Raw genomic sequence first — 24889 nt, 5'->3', positions numbered from 1 at the left:
CTGAGTTGGGTCTGTTGAACCAAGAAGGATCCTCTCCCTTGGGACATCACCTTCTTGCACACAGAGAAACTGAAGAATCCAGCGCAGGTGCTTTTTTTCCCCCATCTGGGCTGCGCAACCCGCAGCTCACAGCACCAACACACAGCGTGGCCACGGCTCCATCTCCGCACAGGCACGCAGGAGAGGTGCAGACTTGGGTCCCTACTAATCTCCATATAATATCCTATGATATTACAAAGCCCCAGCTGCAGGGGCTTCGTCTGAGCAGGACCACAAAACCAGCCAAACTACATTGCAGCACAAGCTAAAGGAAAGATGATGCTGCTCTCAGAAAGGAGAAGCAAGCGATTAAATTTCATTCTCTCTTTTTGCTGCTTCTTTTCCATGAAATATTTGCATATGATGTAAGAGGAGCAACAGAAATGTTCAGGATGAAGTGACAGGGCAATTCATTTTAGAAGCTGGAATTTAAAATCACAATCTGAGCTGTGACATCGCCTGTCAGGTGCGTTGAGGGCTCCACCCTTGCTGGATTCAGGCTCTGCTTGAAGGCATAACCCTAAACCGCAGAAGCGATGAGCCAATATAGAAATGCGTATTACTAGTTTAGAAAAAAAGGCAGTAATGCTAAATAAACACAGGCACAAAGGTGAAGGATTGAAATTCTGGGCAAAGAATACCAGAAAACCTGACAATTAAAAATGAAAGGAAACAAAAACGTTATACCCAAAAATGATATCACTGTCCTCATTATTACAGATATATATTCTTGTCTTCTGCTTTACATATGAATCGTATTCAATATTAAAGGAATACACACTAATCACTAAAGGCAAAGTGTCAACTATAAAATAGGAGTTTCCTTTATTTGGAGTTCACCCAAGAGGAGTTAGCTTTCTCTGTGTTCAGAGGCTGGAGCACACAAATGGGGAGGAGTTCCTTTATACCTGTCCTAGCACAGATAGAACAGGCAACCCCCACTGGGGAAACCCTGTAAGAGAGAGGAGAGCGGAGATTTACAAGCGAAGTCCCCTCTTCCAACTCCCCACGGCTTGTGGCCCTGCAGATACTTCCCAGCATAAATTACTGGGTTCATGTAACCAGCTTAAAGGTGAAGAAACTTAAAGCTGCGTGGCTAAAAATACAGACAGAAAACAAGTCAACACTACCCACTAACTGTATCAGGGTCTCTTCACTCAGTCCTCTGACCTCGTATTCTTTCATCAGTTGATGCATCCATCAGCTAATGGACCTCTCTTTTGGGATTCAAGGTATGAAACCGGGCAGTATGTCATGTTTCATGCTTAAGTAGATTTTGCAGGGATCCAGGTACCCGCTGTGCAACTAGAGCTGAGCTCCAGACCTGTGGGGTCATCACTGACCAGGGGGTAGCACTCAGCTGGCCCCTGTTTCTCTCTCCTTCACCCCCTCCTGAGTTTAATGATTTTTTTCGTGAACAACCCTGGCAAGGAGCTGCTCTCTGCTCACTAAACATCAAGCCATGAGATGGGGAACAAGAGAACCACAAATAACACTTCAAAACTTAGAACAAAAGATGAAAGCTCCAACAATGTCAACCCAGCCTGGTGGGGCTGTTCACCATAATGGCCTCATAATCCTCCAGATAAAAGGGGGCCCTTTGCCATCCTTCAGGTGGAGAGACAAAGATAGCAGCTGATGTGATAAAAATGCTGTGTTACATCCCTTTCATCACAGCACTCAAAACAGTAAGTACACGGAAATTATGGTTTGCATACATCAATTTCTCTTTGCTTACACCACACATTTCGCCTAACTACAACCTATCCGACGAGACAAACACAAACAAAAATTCAGCAACACGCTGAACTATTACCGTGAAAGGTCTGATTTAAACCAAGAATATTAAGAAATTTGGAAGGGATGTTCAGGTTTCCAGAAAATGAAACTCAGTGTGGCATATAAAGGGTCAAATACTTATTATGAATAGAATATGAATCCACAGCAATTATTTTGATATTTCTCTGCTTGAAACCCTATATACAACTTACACTGTTGCACCGATGACACGGAACCACTTATTTTCAGCTTTGTGGTGCAACTAAGGAGAGAATCGGGTCTACCGCACCGCTTGCCTGATTTGTTGGCGTGTGCACGTTGCCAAATTCTGGCCTAGGAATGGAGAGATTGGAAGTTTCCTGGTGGTCACCTGGGCTTTGTCGTTGCACCGCCGAAGCCTGCTCAGCCCCGCCGCCAGCCCCATACCCACCCATCTCCGAGAGCGCAACCTCCGCTCTCGGTGCCATCAACGCCGGCCTCTCCTCCTTCCAACCAGGGATGGGGAAAGGTGAAAGTCAGCACCCCTCTGCTCATGTGCCCAACGCAAGCTCGAGTCCCGTGGTTTCTCGTCACAGCTCTGACCGGCTGTTTGAGCAAGGAGAGGGGAGAGGGGAAGAGAGGCAAGCAGGAAGAGTTAGCCAGGGAATGAAGGAGGCAAATGGCAAAAATCCCGAATGCTCAAGAGCTCCAGCGATGTGCCCAGACTCAGTGGGGTGGCAGAAAAATGACTTTAGCTCAAATTTAGAGTGTTTGTGTTCACTTCTCTAGTTCAGCCTGGACCTAGATGTGGAAAAAAAATGGGGCTAAATCACAAGTTTAGTCACCTGCTGAAAGACCTGTATTAATTGACTTGGGTTAATTAACAGCATGTGGGGCTTCTGCGGGTCTGCTTTACTGAATAGCTCCTCTGACTCCATCCAGAACCAGAGGAACACCTCTAACTGCTCCCCACAGGATGCTGCAGCAGCGCAGCTGCAAACACCTGCTTCTCCCCGCAGACTGGGGACGCAAAGCTGTATCAGGGAAAGGAGTAACGAAGGCACAACAGCAACACTCCACGTAACGGTAGGGACAGTAAGCCCCGGAGCGGGCTGCTCAGGGTTGCTGCAGAATCTCTCTTTCCCAGGTTTTCTGAGCGAACGTCTGTTAGACAAAAAGTTTAGGACTAGCTCCTGCTGAGCTAGGGAAATGGAGCTCACTAGCACGTCACATCGCTCCCTGTTCTAGCTTCAATGACGGCAAGAGGTTCTGCCAAAAGGCAGTTCCTCTTATCTACCTTGAGCTATTTCTTGCAAGAATCTTCCCCTGTGGTATCTGTCTCTGCTGACTGCAGACAGAGCCCAAAGATTAGTTTAATCTAGACAGGTAGGATTTAGATGGCAGAAGATGGTGACATCAATCCTACCTTTAGGATGAGGATTTACAAATGCATCAGGAGCCTATAGACGGGAATGGGCAGAAAGCACAGTTTTTAACAATATACATGTGCCAAACTCACATCGATCCCAGCGTTCTGCAAATCCTCTTAGGTCCTTGCACTTTCAGAAAATGGAAATTTTGGCCTAATCCCCTCTCTAAAGTGCATTTCTTCTCTCTTTTATTTATTTGTAAACTTTTGGGGCTAAACACCCCACACAGCCTAAATCTGAACCGTGTAATTCATCGCCACACATTTCTTTTTTGGTCCAGCGTGATTAAAAAATGGAGTAGGGATTTATAAAGATGACAAGATGATCTAAAGCAATTATAATAGTTGATGATTATACCAAAATATTGTTGAAAGACTATTAAAACTCACGCTTCAGGGCATAAAATGGTAGCGTTTCCTGGAATGGGAGGGCAGACTACCACATATCTGCCTACTGCACGCTTTTTATGCACTCTTGTGAAATGTCTCCTGCCGGCTCGTCTTAAGGAGAGACGCGAGATCCGATGCAAAAGGACAACGCATGCGTTTATACATCCTTTGCATTCGTAAAGCATCTGGCATGATCGAACCCCATCCAGGAGAGCTGCGATGCAGTCCCAGCAGCTCAAGCTGTGATATTTGTTTAGATAGCAGGAAATAATGTAATTAAGTCAGAAGGAAGAGGAGAAAAAGACTCCTCCAGAAGATCTGACTCTCATTAAAATGACACTGTGATAAAAACTAGTACATGCAGTTGCACATTCCTGGTACAAGTCTGAAATGTGCTGGGTTTGCCTTTACTACATCTATTGCTTTGGGGAGTCAGGCTTCAGCCCCCAACACAGAAGTGGTTTTACCCAGCAGCATCCACATCAGCTGCGGGAGCAGAAGGTCAAGCACGACCCAAGCGACCTACAGCCCAGCCTACCTTCCCGAAACACCGCTGGCGCCAGTACTGACATTCTGCCTGCTCAGTTTTTGAAAGGCACAGAAAGGCAACCTGAGCTTCTTGCGGCTTGAGAAGACCCTCACATCCTTACCAACAAGCTGTCACGTGGTCCCAGCCGAGATAATTTGAAAAGATGTAGTATCACAGTGACAGTAAGGCAGCAATTTATGTCTCCAATCTTGATTTTAGTATTTAAGGTTTTACAAAATTTAGTTTTATCAAGCAAGGTAGTTGGCTGGTCACCACGTTTACACAGGGCTTTTCTTACATGAGAGGCACTTTACAACCAAAGTGCTTCAAAGCCCCAAGACCTCAGCAGGTAGATCAAACCACAAGTGATACAACTGCGCCAGCCCAGAAGTTTCCTCTGCTAAACAGCTGTCTCCTGGCATAAGGATGAGCTCCTCAGTTTCTGCTTAGCTCTTGCAGAGATCCCACAAAATTCCATTGAAAGGCTTAACTTAGGGATATATTTTATTATTTCTCACTGCTATATTCTTCTGGATTTGGTTTAATCTTGCATTACGTAATTTATTTGTTTCTGCTGCCTCCCTTCCTGTTCATCTCCCCTCTGAACTAAATAGTCTGAATTTTTTCACTTCCTCCCTCATAGCCCCAGAACTCCATCTGTTGATATCACAAAACCCTGGGTCACAGTTCGGGTCGTGGAGACCCACTGATGCACACGCAGACGCGCACATACAGGACTGATGCCCTCAATTTCACGTAGCCCTGAAGAGTGATGGGTTTTGTAGTTTTTAAGTAATGTTCAGGACTGGTTTGGAAAGTTGAGGGTCAGAGCCACCACAACTGTACAATACCACAACTGAAGGAGACACAGGAGGTGCTCATGTGTGAAATCTTATAAATTTATACAGAATTCCTAATGCAACAGAAACGTCCTTGCCAAAAGGAGTCAGTAGTAAACAGAGTCTATTAGCACCCCCCAAAAGCTCTTCCAAAGCTTCACCCTGGCCGAGGCCCCTCTTAGATGACGACCAGCTGTCAAGATTAATGAGGTGAACGCTGGCCTGTCCAGGTTTGGCAAGCAGAGCGTCTCCCAGCCAGAACCTTCACCCTGGCACCGGCAGAGACTCAGCCAGGCAACCTGCCCAGCGGAAACTTTCTTTCAACTCTCGGATAGGAACACTAAAATTAATTATAAAACAATAGCAAGCTTTGGTAAATATTTCCATGGGTGAGTGCATGGAACAAGCTTTCCAAACATCGTTTTTGGACATCGCAATGAGAACGGTTCAGTGTTCAAAAGAGCTCTGCGTCTTTACTGCTCTTTAGAAGTAGGGGTTTCTGAGTGCCAGTCCCACATTTCGAAGTCATGGTTGGTTTGCCAGGACACAAAGAAAGCCGCAGTGCCACTGCGAGCTCTTCCCCGCAAAGAACAAGGCACTACTCACGATGAGGGAAACTGTTCAGGTCCCCATTCATATTGCAGCTGCATCCTTTTTAAAGGGACTTCAATTCAGAGGCTTTCTCCTACAAGTGTTGCTTCTGCATCCAATGTATTTCATAGGATTGCAGAGCCTGGCTGTGAAGTCAACAGTGCATATGAGAAAGTGCTACTGGAAGTACGCTGGGTCACGATACACGGCCCCGCTAGTCAAGTCGCTATGAGACTTAAATCAGAACTGCATACATTTTTTTAATGTGCACACAAGACAAGTTAGGCACCGACGACATACAGATGGAGATTAATTATAAAATGTGGCTATAACATATACCAGTCCTCACAGAGTAATAATACAGCATGCCACGCTCACTGGGTTTGATTAATGGCTGGGGCAAAAGTTTCTCAGATCCAGCACAGGGCTAGCGGCCCTTAAGTCACCATTAACACCCTAAATTATGCCCTTAGCAATATCAGCTTACTAAGCACCTTCAGCAAAACGACCCAGCTCTACAACAAAATGCTTCCAGTTTAAACAGAGCTGCCACGGGATCATCGGCAGGGAGACTGGAAACATCTTCTAACCAATGATACAATACTGATGTTCACTGACCTTGAAAGAAGCAGAGTCTCTACTGCTGCCTGGGATGGGTATCCGAGACAGGTACTACACCGGGACGGAAAAGACAGCAGTCGCTGCTGCAGCATACAGGACGAATCCGATGCCAACACGTGTTATAATTACAGTGAGACAAATATACGTACTTAGACTACGTATATGGAATTAAGAAAATGTTACAATTGGCTTTAGGGATTACTGGAAATGCGAAGGAAAACTAATGCTTTAATAGCAATATCAAAGTAGTGGCAGAAAGTCATGTCCTTGACAACTCACTCATCTATGATGAATAAAAATGAAAAGACATTATTTCCTCCACTTATGTGAATTATTTCATATGCAGAACTGAAGTAATAGAACATAACCGAATTATGCTTTCATATGTACGTATGTGTGGGTATGCATCCATTTAATTTACAGCCATGATTTCTTGCAGGAATACAATGCATATGCTCCTAACTATACAGGTTATGAATAGTCCCTTTCAAGTCAGAGGAAAAGAGAACATTTGAGGTTCTTGCTGGGCTGGGAGCATCATTTCTGTACTTATTTACTCAGTAATGTTCAAAAAAGAATAGCTTATAATTCCCAGCTGAAGTCCAGATTTTAAATTACAGGGTAAAAATAAACTTCTTATTGACTGCCTTGCCACAGCATGCTGCAATATGGTAGACCCTTTCTTTTCATTAACAGTCCTTAAATAAGCAAGGAAAACAAAATTTAAAACAAACACCCACCCAAAACCAAATCAAAACAGAACCCCAAAACCAAACCCCAATGAAAATCACTCTTATGCACCTCTCTCCTTTATCCTCCCTGCTGCTACTGACAGAGCTGCAATCTCTGACTGCTCTCACAAAAGAGACAACCCTTCTAGGATGAAAGTACCGGCGTGTGTTGAACCAGCGCGGGTGAGATACGCCAGTGGGCCAAACTGTCAAGCAAACGTGCACCTATGTGTTCATCTGCTCCCTCACGACTCGTAAACTGAGCTGCGGATTCTGCTGGGAAGGGGCAAGGATTGCCGGGGCAGGTTCGCCTTTGTCTCAGCAATGAGTTTTCCAACAAAGCCAAGGGAGAAAAAGTATTCAGAGACACTTAAACTTGAGCTCTTTGCAGGCTTAGGATCAGAATTCATCACAGAATCACAGGATGGTTGAGGTTAGAGGCACCTCTGGAGGTCATCTGGTCCAAACCCCCCACTCAAGCAGGGTCCCCCGTACTGCAGGTTGCCCAGGGCCGCGTCCAGATATCTTAAAAACCTCTGAGGATGGAGACTCCACAACCTCTCTGGGCAACCTGTGCCAGTGCTCAATCACCCTCACTGTAAAAAATGCGGTTTTATAGTCACTGTCAAGTCGTGACCAGTCATGTAGAGCTGTGAACTTCAGTGGCGTCTCGCTCGGGTGTTGCATGCAATCTAAGTGCGGAAGAGCGGCAAAATGCTCCAGCTGGGGCAGCTTCCAGTTCTAAACGCCTTCGTGTTTCGACACATTAGAAAAATGTGCTCACCATACACATCAACCTGATTTTAGCCTTACTTGCTCTTTTTCCCTTTTCATCGTTGCCTTTGAAATTCCAGCACTTGCAGGGGTGGAGAAAACAAAGGCAAAGGGCTCAAATCCCAGTTCTTTCAGGCACGTGTCCTTTGATTGACTTAATACATGGAATTACTGAAGTAATACATTCCCAGACCAGATTTCAGTATTGCAAGTGTTTTAGGGTTCTCATCTTCGCAAAAGCACCTGGACCTGCCCAGGCACAAAGAGGTGGCTCCCCCCTCCCAGGGCAGCCGCCCCCCACGATTGCTGAAGACACCCATTAGTCTGCAGTGCCTGGGGTGCACGTGCCCGCCTTGTACCAGCAGTCACCACCCAACTGGAATATGCTACCTGGTCACAGATTTAAAAAACTCATATTTTTCAGTTTCCCCTGAGCCTGCCAGAAAAAAAAAAAAAGAGGCTTAAAAGTTGAGTGAAGTGCACGATCATTTTGTCCGGGCATACTATGAAGAATGGGAAATTACGAGGTTGCAGGGAAAGCAGAGTGGGAGTTACAGGAAAGAAATAGAGCAAAGAATGAGATTATATTTAACAAGGTCTCCTTTCAGCTGGACTCAGTCTTTATATGTTCACGTATATATGAACAAGCTGGCCCGGAGTGCCAGCCCAGATAACCGTAGCCCACTCCCTGCGCTCTCCCTCTATTCTCAATAGCTTTTTTTCTATTCCTCCTCCAACTTTTTCTCAAATCCTCTGTTTTTTAACCAATGGGGATGCAGCTTTGATGACTCATCTCTTTATTCCCGATTTGCCTGGCTGCTTTTCATCCAGCAGCAGCAGCGCTTTGATGACTCGCACTTTGCTCGTGCTGCTGTTCACGCACAGATGTGGCATTGATAGCTCCAACAGGGAGGAAGGGAGGCGGATATGTTTGCTATTCAGAGCACTTCCTCGGTGGTTACGCTCTGGAGACGACTACAATAGCTCACAGCTCCCACACTGTATGAACTATTCATTCTGTGGACATTTTATCAAGAGGGTATGAAGGGAAGGCAGGATCCTCCCTTTAGCAGCAGGGCAGTGCTAAATCAGCTTAACCCAATCACAAAACTCTCCCCTTCATCAGTATATTTAGATGTGCTGTTGTACATGTAGGCTTAAATTCATCTCGGCTAATTTCAACCACCCGAAAGTCAGGCTTGCAATCCGAGGTCATGTATCTCGGTGAGATATAAGCACCCCTAAAGCACAATTCCTGCTCTCCAAAAATAGATGGGATGAATTGCTCTTTGGAGCCATCTCTCTCCCTCTCTCCACCCAGTACGGTGCTCCCTGAACAACCGTGTGCTACGGACACCTACGCTTGCAGACTGGCTGTTTAGGCGAGACAAATCCTGTCCTGCAACAGCAACAATGCCCACAGAATTAGCGGGTTAGGAATGACCGGCTGATGAGGAGCTACAGAGAAAGGACCCTCAGGTTTATGGTGGAAGGCGATCTGGACACAAAGCAAACGTTAGCAATATGTGAGTTATCATACAGGGGTGCAAAACCAAGAACTTTGTTGGGAAACGTATGGAAAAAGCCCTGCACTGAACCCCATGGTTGTGGGGCTGGGTGCAGGGGAGTGCTCTACGTGCCCTGAAGCACTGAACTTCACCAAGGACACGGACAGAGGAGATCAAGAGGAACACTGTGAGGTAGAGATGTGACTCACGGGGAAAAATGAATGAGCTAGATTAACTATCCAACAGAAGAGATGGGACAAGATAACCATCTTCAAGTGTATGAAATGTTGCTGTGAAGAGGGAAGGATAATCTCTTCTTCATGCCATGGTGGTCAGGACCAGAGTGACGAGCCAGACTGCGAGTAACGCGGCACCTCTGCTGCTGGCAGCCAGGTTAAATGGACATCGGTAGGGCAAGACTTAGATCTAGTGCATTCTGCCATGAAGAATGGGACTAGATGCCTGGAGAAGGGGAGGCTGAGGGGAGCCCTTCTCGCTCTCTGCAGCTGCCTGAGAGGGGCTGGAGTGAGGGGGGGGCTGGTCTCTGCTCCCAGGTCACCAGTGACAGGACGAGAGGAAACGGCCCCAAGCTGCGTCAGGGGAGGTTTAGGTTGGGTGTGAGGGAAAACTACTTTATTGAAAGGGTTGTCAGGCATTGGAAGAGGCTGCCCAGAGACGTGGGGGAGTCGCCATCCCTGTGCGTATTTAAATGACGTGTAGACGTGGCACTTCAGGGCATGGTTTAGGAGGTCTGGGGGTGTTGGGTTGATGGTTGGACTCGATGATCCTAGAGGTCTTTTCCAACCTTAATGATTCTGTGATTCTACGACCTCTTGGGGTCCTTCCCAGCTTTATTTTCTATTATTCCCTTTTGCTAAAGAATTAAACCCATCTACTTTCAGTATTCAGCTCCGAGCTGGCTGTATTTCTTATAGGAGGATTTCAAGCCTCTTTAGTGCAGGATCACATCTCACTGTCGCACTCGCTGAGAATGCCAGGGGATGCTAAAAGAAATATTTTTTTTCAAAATGAGATAAGTCTCTTAACACTGTATTGTCTGAATGAAGGAAAACAAAGCGAGTTCATTGCGACAGACTACTGCTTAATGGAGGGATTAGAAGTGAATTAAGCCTTTTTCAATTTGTTTCCCATCACATGCCCCAGACGGAATGCCAGCTTCAGCTGCGATTTGAATGAACTATGTCATGCAACTGAAAAAACATGTATTGAAATACTTATCTTTTCTGGGTAAATGTTACTGCTGTGGATTATTTCTATGTTGGAAGTTTCCAAAAATCAGCCTCGATATTATGTATTAATGATCACCTGCCCTAAGCAGCTTGAGGTGGTTGGTAATATACAAACTAATATATATTTTTAAATCCATCTGTGCCACTAAAAATGCTCTGTAGACCAAGATAAAATTTTATTTGCTTTTACTCAATCATATTAGAAGAACTATTATGGGAAGCCCAGAATTTCAGTGGTTTTATGGGTAAATCTCAAGCCTTTTCTCTGAGATTTTGAAACAATGAACACTCTTAAAAGGATCCATTCATGTCATTACTAGATCATGCATTCAGATGTGCGATTCAGAGCTAGTTGTATCTAAGTTGCCTTTCCCAGCTCTAAAGATTAAATAGTGAGTCACATGCAAACTGGTGACAGACTTTAATATCATCTGTCAATAATTATGTTTGACGCAGAGCAGAACTATGCTTGGAATAACATAATCCCTGTATTTCTAAAGGACATGACACTTCTTTCTGCTAAGCATCTTCAAAAAGAAGCACTCCCTGACCAATGTATGGTCCAGGTTAAGGCCGGGAGACAGGTCCTCAGGACTTCCACCAGTTCTTACGTAGACAGTGATATGCTGGGGAGAGGAGATCATAATGAATTCAAACAACAGCTTACACAACAGTGTTTTGCCTTTCAATGTGCTTGCTTTAATCACAGAACTGAGGAAGGATCCCCGCCAGAAGGGATTTCTGGAGGCCTCTGGTCAGAGCCCTGCGTGAAGCAATGCCGATTAGATCAGGTTGCTCAGGACTCATCCAGCCAAAGTTTAGGCATCTTCCCCAAGGTGAGCACACCCAGCTCCTTCAAGCCTCCTCTCACGTGCCATCCGCTCTAGCTCCAGACCATCTTTGAGGCCTCCACCAGCCTTGCTCCAGTCCATCCACGTCTTGCTTAGTCTAAGGAGCCCCAAACTGGACAAAGCAATCCGATGCGGTCTCACAAGCACTGAACAGAGGGGAAGGATCACTGCCCTGTCCATGTTGGTCTTTTTGGCACGGACACATTGCTGCCTCATCTTCGGGTTGTCTGCAGGGTAACCCAGCTCCCTTTCTGCAAAGCTGCTTTCTAGCCAGTTGGCTCCAACATGTACTGGTACATGGGGTGGTTGTTCCTCTCTGGGGACAAGACATGGCATTTCCCTCAGCTAATTTCATGAGGCTCCTGTCTACCCTCTTCCCCAGCCTGTCAAGATCCCTGTATTGACCACTACTCCCAACTTGGTATCTAAGAACGTGTCAAATGTGCACTTATGACACATGTGAGCGCCATGCAAGAACTCTCTGAGTCCTTGGGGAAGAGATGGGACAGTAGCAACCTCAAGAAAAGCCCAACAGGTAGAGCAGGAGCCAGAATTGAATCGCTCGGATTTCTTCTGGGTTACAGCGTGGACATAGTGAGGCAACAAAAACAGGTCACGAAGACAAAATATGGGGGTCATGACTCAGTGTGACACCCACCCTTGCAGCTGCTCGTCTTCTGACAGCATGGATTCAGGCACATACACTGAGAAAATTGTCAGGGCTCCTCCTCCTTGTCAGAATACCCCTTGATTTTGTTGCAAAGCAGCTGCATTTGGTTTTACAACTCCTGCTTGCATTAACTTACCCAAATTAACTTCTACGTGCTGATTTTAAAGGGACTCAGTCTACTAAAAGCAAATGAGAGTTGCAAAATTAGTCCCTTTGCTGTTCTTCCTCACATCTTGACTTCTATTTCTGTTCCTGCCACTCACCAGCAATCTGCCAGCAGGTGAGTCACTTCACAGTGTTTCTGCTTCCCTTCAAATTTCTCATCTATTTAGATAATAAATTTGTAGAGTAATAGCTGTCTTTAGATACAAAGTAGGTCTGTGCTCAACAAGTGCCTCTACCTGCTGCTGTGCAATATTACTGCTAATTGTCATCTTGGGCTTCAGCATATGTACAGTCACATGCTCCCGAGATGATCTCGGCTTCTCTCATCACATCTTCCACTTTGTTTTTTGTATTTTAAATGAATCTCCATTGGAAAGAGTTTAGACTCTGCTCTTCCTAGAAAGGTTGGACTAGATGATCCCTGAGGTCCCTTCCAGCCTGGGATTCTGTGAATCTGTGAATAAAGAAATCCGTGTGCCTGAAAGATGATGCCAGTGGACTCTAACTCCTGCAGTACCTACAGACACAGGATGGTGTGTCTAAGGCTTCAGGCTCACACAGATGTAATTAACACGCCGCTGTTGAGTGAAGGGGGTGTGAACGTACCTAATCATACCTATGTGTAACACTTTAAACCTGCGTCATGTCCGAAGTATACCGATGAATACCCCTTCATCTGATGGCATCAGCTTAATTCCCTCTCTAACTATTCAAGGAGCAGTACCCAGAAAATTTCCTTTGGATTGGTTATATCACAGTAGTTGACTGTTACTCCGGTGATGCCGCAACACGCCATCAAATAATCGGCAAGATGGAGTGAGCACAGAAAACAAAAAGGTCACAGAGAGAAGCTGGCAGGCGGCACGGAACGCAAACCTCAACTGCTCACCCGGAGACACGCCTGGCGCTCCTCAAACCGCCTCTCAGCTCAGGTGTGCGCGCGGGAGCAGAGATGCATTGAAGACCCTGCGGCGTAAATAGCAGCAGCAGAGCACCTGGATCTGCAATGCTTTCCTTGAAACAACTTCATGCCCGAGTCACCTGTAGCTCTAGGTGAGGGACGGCGTGGAGACTTGAGAGTGTTTCAGAGAAAGAAAGAGGAAAACCCAAGTGTTTCTGTGCTTCTGTCACCATATTCTCTAACAATGTGGGAAGATTATCAAGCAGAAGGTTCAAGAGGTGACTTGACCGTCATCTGTGAGAACCTTAGTGGCCCTGTGTGCAGAAAGTAGGCAGGGGACCAGCAGGGTATTGTAAGAGCAGGAAGGGTTTTCCAGGCATACAGTAATAATTACACGGGTTTTTTTTTTTCACCTCTGCCAAGCACACTTCCTCAAGCACAATCTGCCAACGATCCTGATGTGACAAACGCTCGTTACAGCATGCAGAAGCCCTGCTGCGCACCAGCGTGTGGTGGCAATCAATCAGGGCCAGTGGGGAGCCGAGGTGCTCCCTGCAGCGCAGCGGCTTCCCAGCCGCCTCGTGCGCACCGCGTCAATCAATCGAGGTGAACGGCAAGCCACCGGACGCAGATGGTCCACGAACCCTCACAAACCCCATCTGCCCGCTGGGACAGCTGATGTCCCTGAGTAGCCCAAGCAGGCGCGCACATCCATGGCAGGGAAAAACCTTCCCGACTTTGCTCCCACGTCCATCAACCAAGGGGAGGCTGACAAATCGTGCAACAGACTGCGTGGCGTGCAATAAAAGCCTGAGCCCAGTGAGCCAAATCACGAGATGAAAACTCACAGCTGCTGTAAGCCTCAGCTATTCTCCTTAGTCATCCCTCTCACCAGTAACAGCCAAGTTCAACAAAAGCTTCTCGCACCAGTTATGCTTACAGACCCGGTAAATGCAGAATAGCCAAAATGCCAGCAACGTTACACTGAGATCACACAACTTGCAGCTGAACTTAAATTCACTCGTAGCCACGTTATTTACAACAAATAGCACGCGTGTTTGCCACCTTGCAGACACTTCTGTTTGCCTCTCCTTTGTTGACATTAGGCATCTCCATTACACGCCTCCAGCTTTAAATTAAAAACAGATGGGACAGGCTAGGACTGCTCTATACTAAAACAGAGCATCAGGTTCAGGTTCTGATTTTCATTACTTTGGATTTATCCTGGATTACTCTGGATTTACGATTTATAACACTTCTATGAAGTTACGGCAGGCGAAGTTCTACCAAAGAGCTATATCAGATGAAGTCATACCAAATGAGAAAAGTTTTGTCCCAGTCATCGACACATCAGTCATCGTCTTTAATGAGATGTTGCGGTAATTACTATATGTATTTAATGTTGCCCTTGACGATGGTTACCACCGAGTTCTTAACGAGAAGGAAGTGTGAGTCTTTATAATTTTTCAGGCTTGTTTACTTTGGAAATCACTCCAGAAGACCAATTCCTGTTAATGTAGCAGGAGACCCTTCTCCCAAAATAAACATGATGTTTGTACGGTGGCAATAAACAATTCTTTCTGCAAAATTAGATCATGATCCCCTGTCCACCGTTCAGAATGGTTATGCTATTTGACATTCCCCCATTGCTGTAACATAAACTTCTGTTGCGGATGAGGTCCAGCATGGACAAAGACTGTTCTGGCTCCCAACAGCAAAATGGGAGCAGTAACAACTCTCACCCTCTCTTCTCATGGGTGAAGGTGGATGATTTATTACTGGTGCGGAGAGGAAAGTTGTTCCCAACTCTGAGGTACGCCTCTCCTTGGCACACGGGTTTTCGTGCCTCTTCTGGTATGAAATCAGAGCAACTAATGAGGGAAGAACCTCACATTAAGGTATTTTTTTTCCCCTTGCAAAATTAATGAAAGAGTAAATTAAGGGCTTCGAAGCCATTTTGCCAGGCACCTTCAGAGCTGACTCTAATTCCCCTACTGCCAGTGGCAGCTTTAAAGCTGAGCTGTGAATTTGCCCTGCAGTGGGTTGTGTTCGGTAATGGTAGGTACCAGTCGAAGTCCCTGCTGTCAAATCAGAAATTCAGAAAAAGTTGAAGGGAACTCCTTGGAATAAAACCGTGAGGACGGCAATGATGTGAAATGTGCAAGTGCAAATAAAATTTATAGTTCGTTTTAGATGCGCTCAGCATGTTAATGCCTCAACTGTTTTATTCTTTTGCTACCTGTTTTCAGTGCCCTGAGGCGTACGCTATTAAGGCGTGACCCAGCGTAATCTAACCTGAAGTCTTCAAATGGTACAACATTTGCTGAAGAATGGTTCTCCAGGAAAAAAAGAACAACCTTCTCTGAAATTTCTAATTACTTAGAAATCTAAGCTAAGGACTTTGCTCTTTGGCATCAGGTTTATAAACCATTTCAGACACATCCTCTGCAGATCCTGGACACAGAGCCTTTAGGAGAGTTAAAAATATAATTTCCATCCTCCTGGAAAACTGGCATTCCCAATTGCACTCCTTGCGATCAACCACTGGCACGAGGCTCTCAAGATACAGAGCAGCGATAGCGCCGCAAAGAGGGGGAGATATACAACCGCCCGTTTGCTCAGCCAGGAACAAGTCCAAAAAGAGCAAAAGCACAAGAAATGCCACAACATGGAGGCAGCTTGGTCAGAGACTACAGATAAACGCCTAGTTATCCTCCTGAAAGGCACTTCAACATGGCTGCTTGAGTATTTTTATTTGAACCAATTAAATCTGAAAGAAAACACTTGTGTTTAAATCAGTGTAAGAAATCAATGTTTAAATCGATGTAAGAATAAAAAAAAAAATCAGTCATATAAAACCAATCGTTTAAATCAATAAAAGAATACAAGAAGGTTGCTTTTTTCCCTAAAATATTTCGTTGATCAAAAATAATCAGCTTTCAACAAAGCATCTAGAGAAGTGTTTGAGAGTGTTTGGTGGACTTGTAAAGGACTGTTTACTCTCTGCCCAGCCTGGACCGAGACGCCCCTTCCTCTTACCTTGTTGCAGTATCTTCTTTGAAGTCTAACCCATAACAGCGAAACCCCTGACGCTGGGGAGAAATGCAAATCCTGACACGAAATCCAGAGCGCAATCAATCAAAACTCTTCACCAAACCCTAACTTTGGTGAGAAAAAAAGAAAACACCTGAAAAACGGCTTCTAGAACACGCTCCGGAATATCTCCTCCCACTGCATACGGTCACGTACGTTCTAAGCAAGAGAACCACGCTGCAACACAACCACCTGTGGGTCCATCTAATGACGAGGGAAGGTCGCTGCTGGAGACCCACCTGTTTTGTTAGAGAGTCGGAAGGAGACCATCTTGTCAGGGATGCTGCAGACATTCCTCACCGAGGCGATGCAGCTGTAATTCGCGTAATCCTGCGGTCGGAGGTTCTTCAGCTTCAGGATCTTTGTTTCCCCCTGCACGTGCAAGAGAGAGCGTTAGGAAGGGACTGGGGCGGAGGAACAAGGAGGGATGTAGGAAGGACCGAGACTGGCTTTCAGGAAGGGCAAGAGGAAGATGCAGAGGTGGCTAATTAGAAGGAGATATTGAAGTGGTCCAGAAAACGTATTTTATTTAATTACCTGGAAGAATGGCAGCTGGCATAACCTAAAGCTGTAGCCCCATTTATATATTAAAGGCAAAAAAAAAAAGGAGAGCAGCAAGGGGGAAGTTGCTTTGATAGAGTCTTTCAAGCTGCAGCATTATTCGGGGTAATATATCTTAAGGTACAATCTACGTGATGAAAAAAAATCACAAGCTACAGAAATCCTGCTGTTTTCCTTTGAAAATGAGCTGCTGATGGATTTTATTTTTAGCCAACAGTGGAAATGAGGGAGCAGGGACCTGAACGCGATATGTAACGAAGGAGTTCCTCCAGACACAGTCAAGAGAAAACTGGAAAATACGACCTTTCCAGTGCAGTGTTATGTAAAATGGGCACCGCAGAACCAGAAACTCAGGAGAAAAAGCAAGTTGCCAAAGTATTTACATAAAATCTTACAGTATTTGTTAGCAACAAGAGTAACAAAAAGCTGAAAGGAGTGTTAGATACAAAAATCCTGAGCACAAAAGATGTCAGGGGACAGAGCAGGGAGGAAGAAAGCACAGGGACCACGACAAAGCACGTCAGTGTCAGGCATGAGGATGCGACAGCGTGGAGGGCTTGTAAACATCAGAGAAATCTATATGTCTCAAGACCTGCACACTATTTACGTTAGCATTAAAATAACAAACTCCCTCGGGTTGCAACCTCCTCCTCCAGCTGCCCACCTTTAAGTCTTTACCTGCGTTTCTAGTGATAAGCCAAAAATGTATTACGCTTATCCAAGGCTGCGGCAGAACCCAGCCCAAGGAGGCAGACACTGGACGGGCTCACAACGCCTCGAAAGGGCACACTTTGGCAAAGGTTCGTTATCATGTGCCCTGTTAAAGCCGAGTGACTTTTAGTATTACCACAGCTTGAGTAACATATTTAATCTCTTTTTAACAGTACCGTGTGCATCAACTGCCCAGGCCCTATACAAGCAAAAATACGGTAGTTCGTGAAAATGCGTGTACAGAACTAGCAAGAAAGAAAAATAAAAGACAAAAAAGAAAAGAGAAGGTGCAGCTGGCTAGAAAAAGAAAAGAAACAGTCGTTGAAGTCAGGCTTGGTAGATGTTTGTGATATCGGCACGGAAGGGCCTCGTATGTGTAATCAGTCCCACCGAAATTACGTGATTAAAATTAAGCACATGATGATTCAGTGTCTGCAAGACCAAGCCTTTGAAAGGCTCTCCCCTAAAGGTAAAGATCCTACTTCAGGAAGAAGTTTATCCGGGCTAGAGAAGGGCCCGATCCAGGTTCGTAGGAACACAGTTATCAGAGTCGTTCAGTTCTGGAAACACCGAGAAGCTACATCCCATCAGTTCAGTCCTTAGCTCTGGACTCCAAGTTAAACTTGTGGGCTGGACTCACAATTGTATCTGGATCACGTCCCCAGATTGCAGAGATTTATAAAAACGTATATATTTTCTTCATTGGTTTGGATAATTAGTCTAATTATGTCTAATTGCATAATTATTGTAAATACCGCAAATTTAATCTCATACTCAGGCTGTGCAATTACAATGTGCGATGAGGACGATGCAAAACCTCTTAGGGAAAAAATTCTGCATCAAGATTTTGGTTTCGAAAAGTTCAGTATTTCAAATACTTCCACGGACGAGAATGTGCATGTTTGTTGAATTTTTTTTTCCCCTATAGCAGCTAAAATAAGCAGCTGACATTACTGGACTCATTTAAAAAAAAAAAAAAAAAATCTGTTCATAAGTCACGAATTCATTTGTATATGCCCAGTTTTCCAGGTGCCTTCAATGATTTAATAAATCAAGGAAATAATAAAACCACCGGGAAGAAAACTGGCCTTCTTTGGCTACGATACCTTAGAAATTTTAATTGTCTTAATACTTGTTTTCCTTTACATTTCATTGGATTTTCAGATTGATAATCCACCTTCTGAGCAATCACCAAAAAAGGCCACCTCAAATTCTTGATGCTCTGAAGTGAAATACCCTCTATCCCTCTTCACACCGGTGTTTGTTACTGTATCATAAGCTGAACCAGTTACCAGAGACGTGCAGTAGACGTTTATGTCTCTTGAACCTTTAATTACATCTTTTACTCTCATAAACTTATATCAGATCTTGTAAACACACCAAGATGCACTAATTCAACCCGATCTCCAATAAACGTTAAAAAGTTATGGATAAGCTTTTGACTATCAACGTGATAATCTGATCTATTCGTTAATTCAGCCCAGACGGAGGTTCTAGGAAGAATGCTCCTAGTAACCTAAAAATATGTATTTTTAAAAAAATATTGAATCTAATTTCATATGATGCATTTTACTGGATATGTCCTTATTAGGTGATAGGGCAGGTAATCGCCAGCATTTCCATATTGGAATATAAATCAAAAAAAATCCCATGTCAAGGAAGTCTCTTACTTTTTAATTAAAACATAAAAAACCCTCCAGTTTACACACTTGAGTCCAAGGAAACAAGCCACGGATTTGCTAAACTGGGTCCGTACATGTTAAATTAAAAATAATCTCATCACATTTAAGAAACCAATAACTTGACTATGTAATCTAATTCTCATCTCCGCAAGGTGCCAGGCTACACGTTTCTCAGCCAAATACCAAGCCACTGTAGCAATATAAAGCTGTCAAGTACAATAAAAAGAAAAAAATGAAGGTGCTCTCAAATCATTAGCTGAAAATTATTTATGAAAGTTGCAGGTTGCTTTCTGCTACAAAGACCAAATTACCAGGCAGTTTTCACCTCTGTCTTTACTCGTTACTGCTTGAGACTTCCCAAAACAATTTTTCCTGCTCTTTCTTTTTTTTTCTTTCCTTTTTGCAAACACCATCACACGCTTTTGTCCAGAGACAATAGGATATGCCACCTTTTTATCCCGAGACCGTGCAAATGTGCTAACAATAAATTAATCTGATCTGATCTGACAGACTCTTGATGGCCCAGGCTGCCTTCGTGGCTGTGAGCAAGAGTGGGAAGACTTTAAAAAGCAATTCTTTCCATTTTCGCCACCTCATCTTTTAAGTGCGTAATTCTGGAACAACCACTTGTGTTCCAAGAAGTGAAAGGCAGGATAAAATAATAAGAAGAATGAAAAAAAAAACAATACGGGAAGTTGCCATAGAGTTTAGCCTTCTTGAAAAGCTTTTTAGGCTGTAACGTCTGTGCAGAATCACTTTGCATTGTGTCGGAAAAGATTAGGAAACAGCAGTCAAAATCAGAGGTTTGGGCTCGCAGCGCCCAAGCGAAATGACTTCCAAGGGCCTCCTGCAGACAGCACTCACCGTGCATCGTCATGTTATTTCACCAAAAATAATTAAAAGACATATTTTAAATTAGGAAGCCTTATCATAACATACGGGTGCATTTGTGCCAGGGTGTAGTTATCTGGAGCGAATGCCCACTTAACACACACCGTAAACCCAGCAGGGATACGCAGGCAGATCCAGTTACAAAGAATTTGGTGCAAGTAGCCTAAAGAAGGAAAAATACACTGTACTTTCATTCCTACCTGGGTAAAGAAGGGCTCATAGATCTCCACTCCTTTATCAGACCCTTGCAGCAATACCTCCTGGCCGCGTCGCCAGCTGTACCGAACAGGCGGGTTGGAGTTGGCAACGCACCTGAGGAACACTGTTCTCTCATAGTAAAACTGCTCTTTTGCTTCCCCGATGCTCTGGTGGACTGTTACTATCGGATCGTCCAAATCTGAAAAGAAATAAAAAACAAAAACCCCAAGATAAAGCGAGGCTTCAGCTGACCTACGATGGTCCTACGGCGGGAAGCGCGTGCATCGCCTTGTGCACGAGTCAGGAGCAAAACAGAGGCGACACCAGCTCTAGAAGCCACATTTTAGGACTTTTGCAGCAGAATCCAGTTTTAGAGTCCGGTTTCCCCTGCCCAGCATGTGGCACAACTGGATCTTCGTTTATGGCTCAGGCTTTTGGATAAAACAATATATACATCATCGTACGTGACAATGTCAATATTATTTCTATTGTTTCCACTAGTAGATTTCATCTGTACTGCTTCGGTACTTGTTTCTCATGTACGATTTTAATTTAAATGCTGCTTACACAAAACAGTTTATAAAGCTTTAGAAATAGACTAATCTGCATCCTAATGGTAGGATTCACTGGAACATAGATCAAGTTCATGCATCTGTTTTCCTTTAAAGCGACAATATAATACAGTAATTTAATGCATATTCCCCTCCTTCAGTTACATGCATTTAACGTCAAGCAGGTAAATTCATCACAGGCTTTAGAACACACTTCTCTTGATTAAAATACAGATATCATATAATTGCTCCCACCGCATCAACTCAAAGAAAATTAGATCCCCACAACAGAATACACTCATCTTAAATAGGGAAAAAATAACAATAGTCCTTGGAATGTGAGTACACCTAATTATTTAATTTGGGCTTTATACCGTCATGAACAAGTAGGTTCCTCTTCGCAAGGTTTTACTATTGTTTATTATGAGCTTTCTCTGAAGGTACAATTACATCAAAGGAGGGAAGAATCATGAAACAAAACAAGAAAAGCCATAGCTATTTTTACTAAGTCCTAGTTAAAACATTCAACCTCTGAATGACAGGGCAAGCAGTTTCTTGGGGAGCTCTAGGGAGAAGTTACACCCCTGGAGGGCTGGAGCCAAGAGGAAGTTGCTTCTCTAAGTGCAGCCCCTACATTTCAAAGCTATGTCCAGGTTTGGCTCCAACAATTACAATACAGGCGCTGATGTTGCTACCTACAGAGTAGGAACAACTCGCCTAATTATACCTGTACCGATCCGACCTGCACAGAATCCCGGAATGGCCGGGGTTGGAAGGGACCTCTGGAGCTCACCCCGTCCCACCCCTGCGTGAGCAGGCACCCCCAGAGCAGGGGCACAGGGCCGCGTCCAGGCGGGGGGTGAATGTCTCCAGGGAAGGGACCCCACAGCCTCTCTGGGCAGCCTGTGCCTCTGCTCTGGCACCCGCACAGGGAAGGGGTTTGTCCTCATGTTCAGGGGGAACTTCCCGTGTTCCAGCTTGTGCCCGTGGCCCCTTGGCCTGGCGTTGGGCACCACTGAAAAGAGCCCGGCCCCATCCCCCTGACACCCACCCCTCAGGTATTTATAAGCACTGATGAGATCCCCCCTCAGCCTTCTCTTCTCCAGGCTGAACAGACCCAGGTCTCTCAGCCTTTCCTCCCAAGGGAGATGCTCCAGCCCCTGATCCCCTTGGCAGCTCTGCGCTGGCCTTGCTCTAGCAGTTCCCTGTCCTTCTTGAACTGGGGGGCCCAGAACTGGACGCAGCCCCCCAGATGTGGCCTCACTGGGGCAGAGCAGAGGGGGAGGAGAACCTCCCTCGCCCTGCTGCCCACACGCCTTTTCAGGCCCCCCAGAAACACTCACACAGCCCATGCACACAGCAACAACACGTTCCCATGTGCCTTGACTAAAATAGTTTCAGAACTTTACCAGCAGTGCTTCTTCCTTAAAACAAAAGATAAATAACGCATTAAGTAGTGCTTAATAAATTACTCATCCACAAATTTAACCCCATTTTTGCAATGTCTTGTATGAATAGCTATCCAAATGTCAATTCATCAGGTTTATCTGAGGCCACGATTCAGCGAAATGCAGAATGAGGTGCTCAAATCTTATTATGGCCACCGATGCCAAAGGGAATGTGATCATGCTCCCCTTTTGAGCCCCTGTTCAAAGGCGATGAAAACAAGGACAGTTTTTTTGGGGGAAGCATCGCATGCGTTTTTTCCACGTCCTTTCCCCATGTGCTGTGCAAACACCACCGTAACCACCACGGTGTGTTGCGTGAGGTGGACCACCAGCAGAGCAGTTCTTAAAAAATGTGGGGGTTTGATAGTTTTTGAAAACTAGAGGTGCGGCAGAGGCCCATGGGATTATTAAAGCAAGCCCACCATTAACAATCTGAATAGATTAGCCTGTTTCAAACGTCCACACTGCAAAGCAGTTTGCACTTAAAAATTATTCTTTGGATGCTTACATTTTGATTTGCATAACAAGAATAAAGCTTGAGAGTCTCTTGATTAATTAGAAACAAAACCTGTTCCAAAATTTGAAATAATTCAAACAATAATATCATGTAACAGTGGATGGATTTTAAGTAAATGTTACCTTCATGCTACTCTACAAAACATTTAATATCATAGAAACAAATTATGAAACTGTTACTCCAAATTAGGATGGCATTTTCTGACGAGATTTCATTTTTGTTTCAAAGGTTATTTTAAATCACGGTAGCATTTGAAAAGGGATGAGATTGCTGAAACGTTGTCTTCTACTCATGCAATAGAAAATAAATAGGAGGACATTAGCTTGCTTCAATTTCTAGGCCAAAACACCTGTTCCCTATATTTTGATGAACGACAGAACATTTCACACATGAATGCTTTCCAGGGTCGGCTTATCAAAGCACACCCTTAGACCACAAGCAAGGATGACTGGCAGCCAAGAGCCTCCAACACCGAGTCAGGGGACCGCTCCCTCGCATCTCTCCCCCTTAGACAAAATACATAAGTCCAAGTCTTGACTCAGCTTTGTTTTGATGAAGCTACTCAAGAGTAGATACGCTAAATTGCTTAAAGCCTAAAAACACGACGTAAGGCAATTGCGAACCTTCCAGCGTAAGGTGGCAGTCAACGCCCCGGCAGAAGGCAGGCTGAGGCTGGCTGGCCAGAAAGCAGCTTTGCAGAAGAGGCCTTGGAGGTCCTGGTGGAGAAGCTGAACAAGAGGTGGGCGACCACATCCCAGGCTGCAACCGAGCGTGCAGCCGGCAGGTCTAGGGGAACGATCCTTCCCCTCTACCCCGTACCTGTGAGACAACATCCTCAGCACCCTGACCAGGTCAAGACATGGACATACTGAAGCAAGTGCGGAGGTCACCAGGGTGACTGGAGGGCTGGAGGAGGTGCCATAAAAGAGGCTGGGGGAGCTGGGTTTGGCTAGCCTGGAGAAGACAAGATGAAGGAGAGATCTAGTTTCTATCTTCGACTGACTACGGGGAAGTTACAGAGAAGATGAAGGCAAACTCTTCTTAGGGGTACTGAGTAAAAAGTCACGCACCAATAGATATAAGTTGCACCAAGAGAAATTCCTCCCGGTTATAAGTGAACACAAACTCCCCATGTAACCAGACAAGCGTCCACAGAGGCTGCGGGATAGCGTCCTCAGAGACATTCAAAGCTTGACTGGACACAGTCCTGAGCAACCTGACCTAGCTGTGAAGCTGGCCCTAGTCTGAGCAGGGGGTTGCACAAGAGGCCCTTTCCAACCCAAATTACTCCATGATACCGTGAGCTATGATGCCATCAACGGGCTCGTGCTATCTGCTCTGTTGCAATGCGTCCGTGCTGGGTGCGTTCCTACCCCCTCATACTCCTCTGCGACAGACAGAGGCAGGCACCCTCTTTCTGCACGGTGCTGCGCTATGACAAGGGAATGATTTTGATAAGAATATAAGGAAACCTCAGAGAAATTTAAGTTGGGAATGCAAATGCAGCAAGCCCTCTGCCAAAGCATTTCATAATGGTCAATTAATAGAAAATTTGCACTGCAGAACTTGACTGATTTTTCCATCGGCAGTGCTGGAAAGATCTCGACAGCTGCATCAAAGCAAAAGCAGCAGCACTAATAGGAGACAAAATAATGCTTGCGATTGTGGTGAGATTTCACTGAACGCTCAACTGCCTGCCCCGCTGCTGGGGAGGGTTAGACAAATGTTTTACTGGATTGTTATATAAGACTGTATTTTGCTCAGGCAGTGAGAGAGCTGCAAACATAACATAAAATATGCTTTTTTAAAAAAAAATAATATTGCCGAGGTGTTCTACAGAGTTATTACAACGGAGGCGTGCAACTGCCAAATTCATTGCCTGTAGACAGGCTACTTTAAAGTCACCTGATCTCGGTGGCATTAATGCCCACTTGTTAAAGCTCTCTAGAACTCTGGTTTCAATGTCTAATGGTTGTTACTAATTGATATTCAAATCTCCAAATAGGCTTTTTAAAAAAAAAAAAAAAAAAAACCACCACCAAAAACCTATTTATGGCTCTGTGCAAATGTGTGAGTATCTGTGGGTGTTTGTTCCCTAAAAGCGCTGGAACAGTCAGGGCCTCAGCAGTCTGGGAGGGAAGCTATGGACTTGGGGTATTGCACAGCAGTTAACCTGGGAAGAGGAAAGAGG

General features: G+C 44.9%; 1 protein-coding gene across 1 annotated transcript in view; it reads right to left on the bottom strand.

The window, feature by feature from the left end:
* MDGA2 (MAM domain containing glycosylphosphatidylinositol anchor 2) overlaps positions 1-24889 on the bottom strand; it is a 398250-nt gene that overhangs the window by 168154 nt on the left and 205207 nt on the right. The window contains exons 4-5 of the mRNA XM_075104400.1: positions 20185-20381; positions 16379-16511 (exon numbers count right to left, since the gene is read on the bottom strand). Coding sequence (XP_074960501.1) covers positions 16379-16511; positions 20185-20381 — 330 coding nt within the window. The remainder of the gene's footprint in view (positions 1-16378; positions 16512-20184; positions 20382-24889) is intronic.

The sequence above is a fragment of the Phalacrocorax aristotelis genome, chromosome 9, assembly GCF_949628215.1.
Source record: "Phalacrocorax aristotelis chromosome 9, bGulAri2.1, whole genome shotgun sequence".
NCBI lineage: Eukaryota > Metazoa > Chordata > Aves > Suliformes > Phalacrocoracidae > Phalacrocorax > Phalacrocorax aristotelis.
This window is presented reverse-complemented; position numbering and strand designations above follow the sequence as displayed.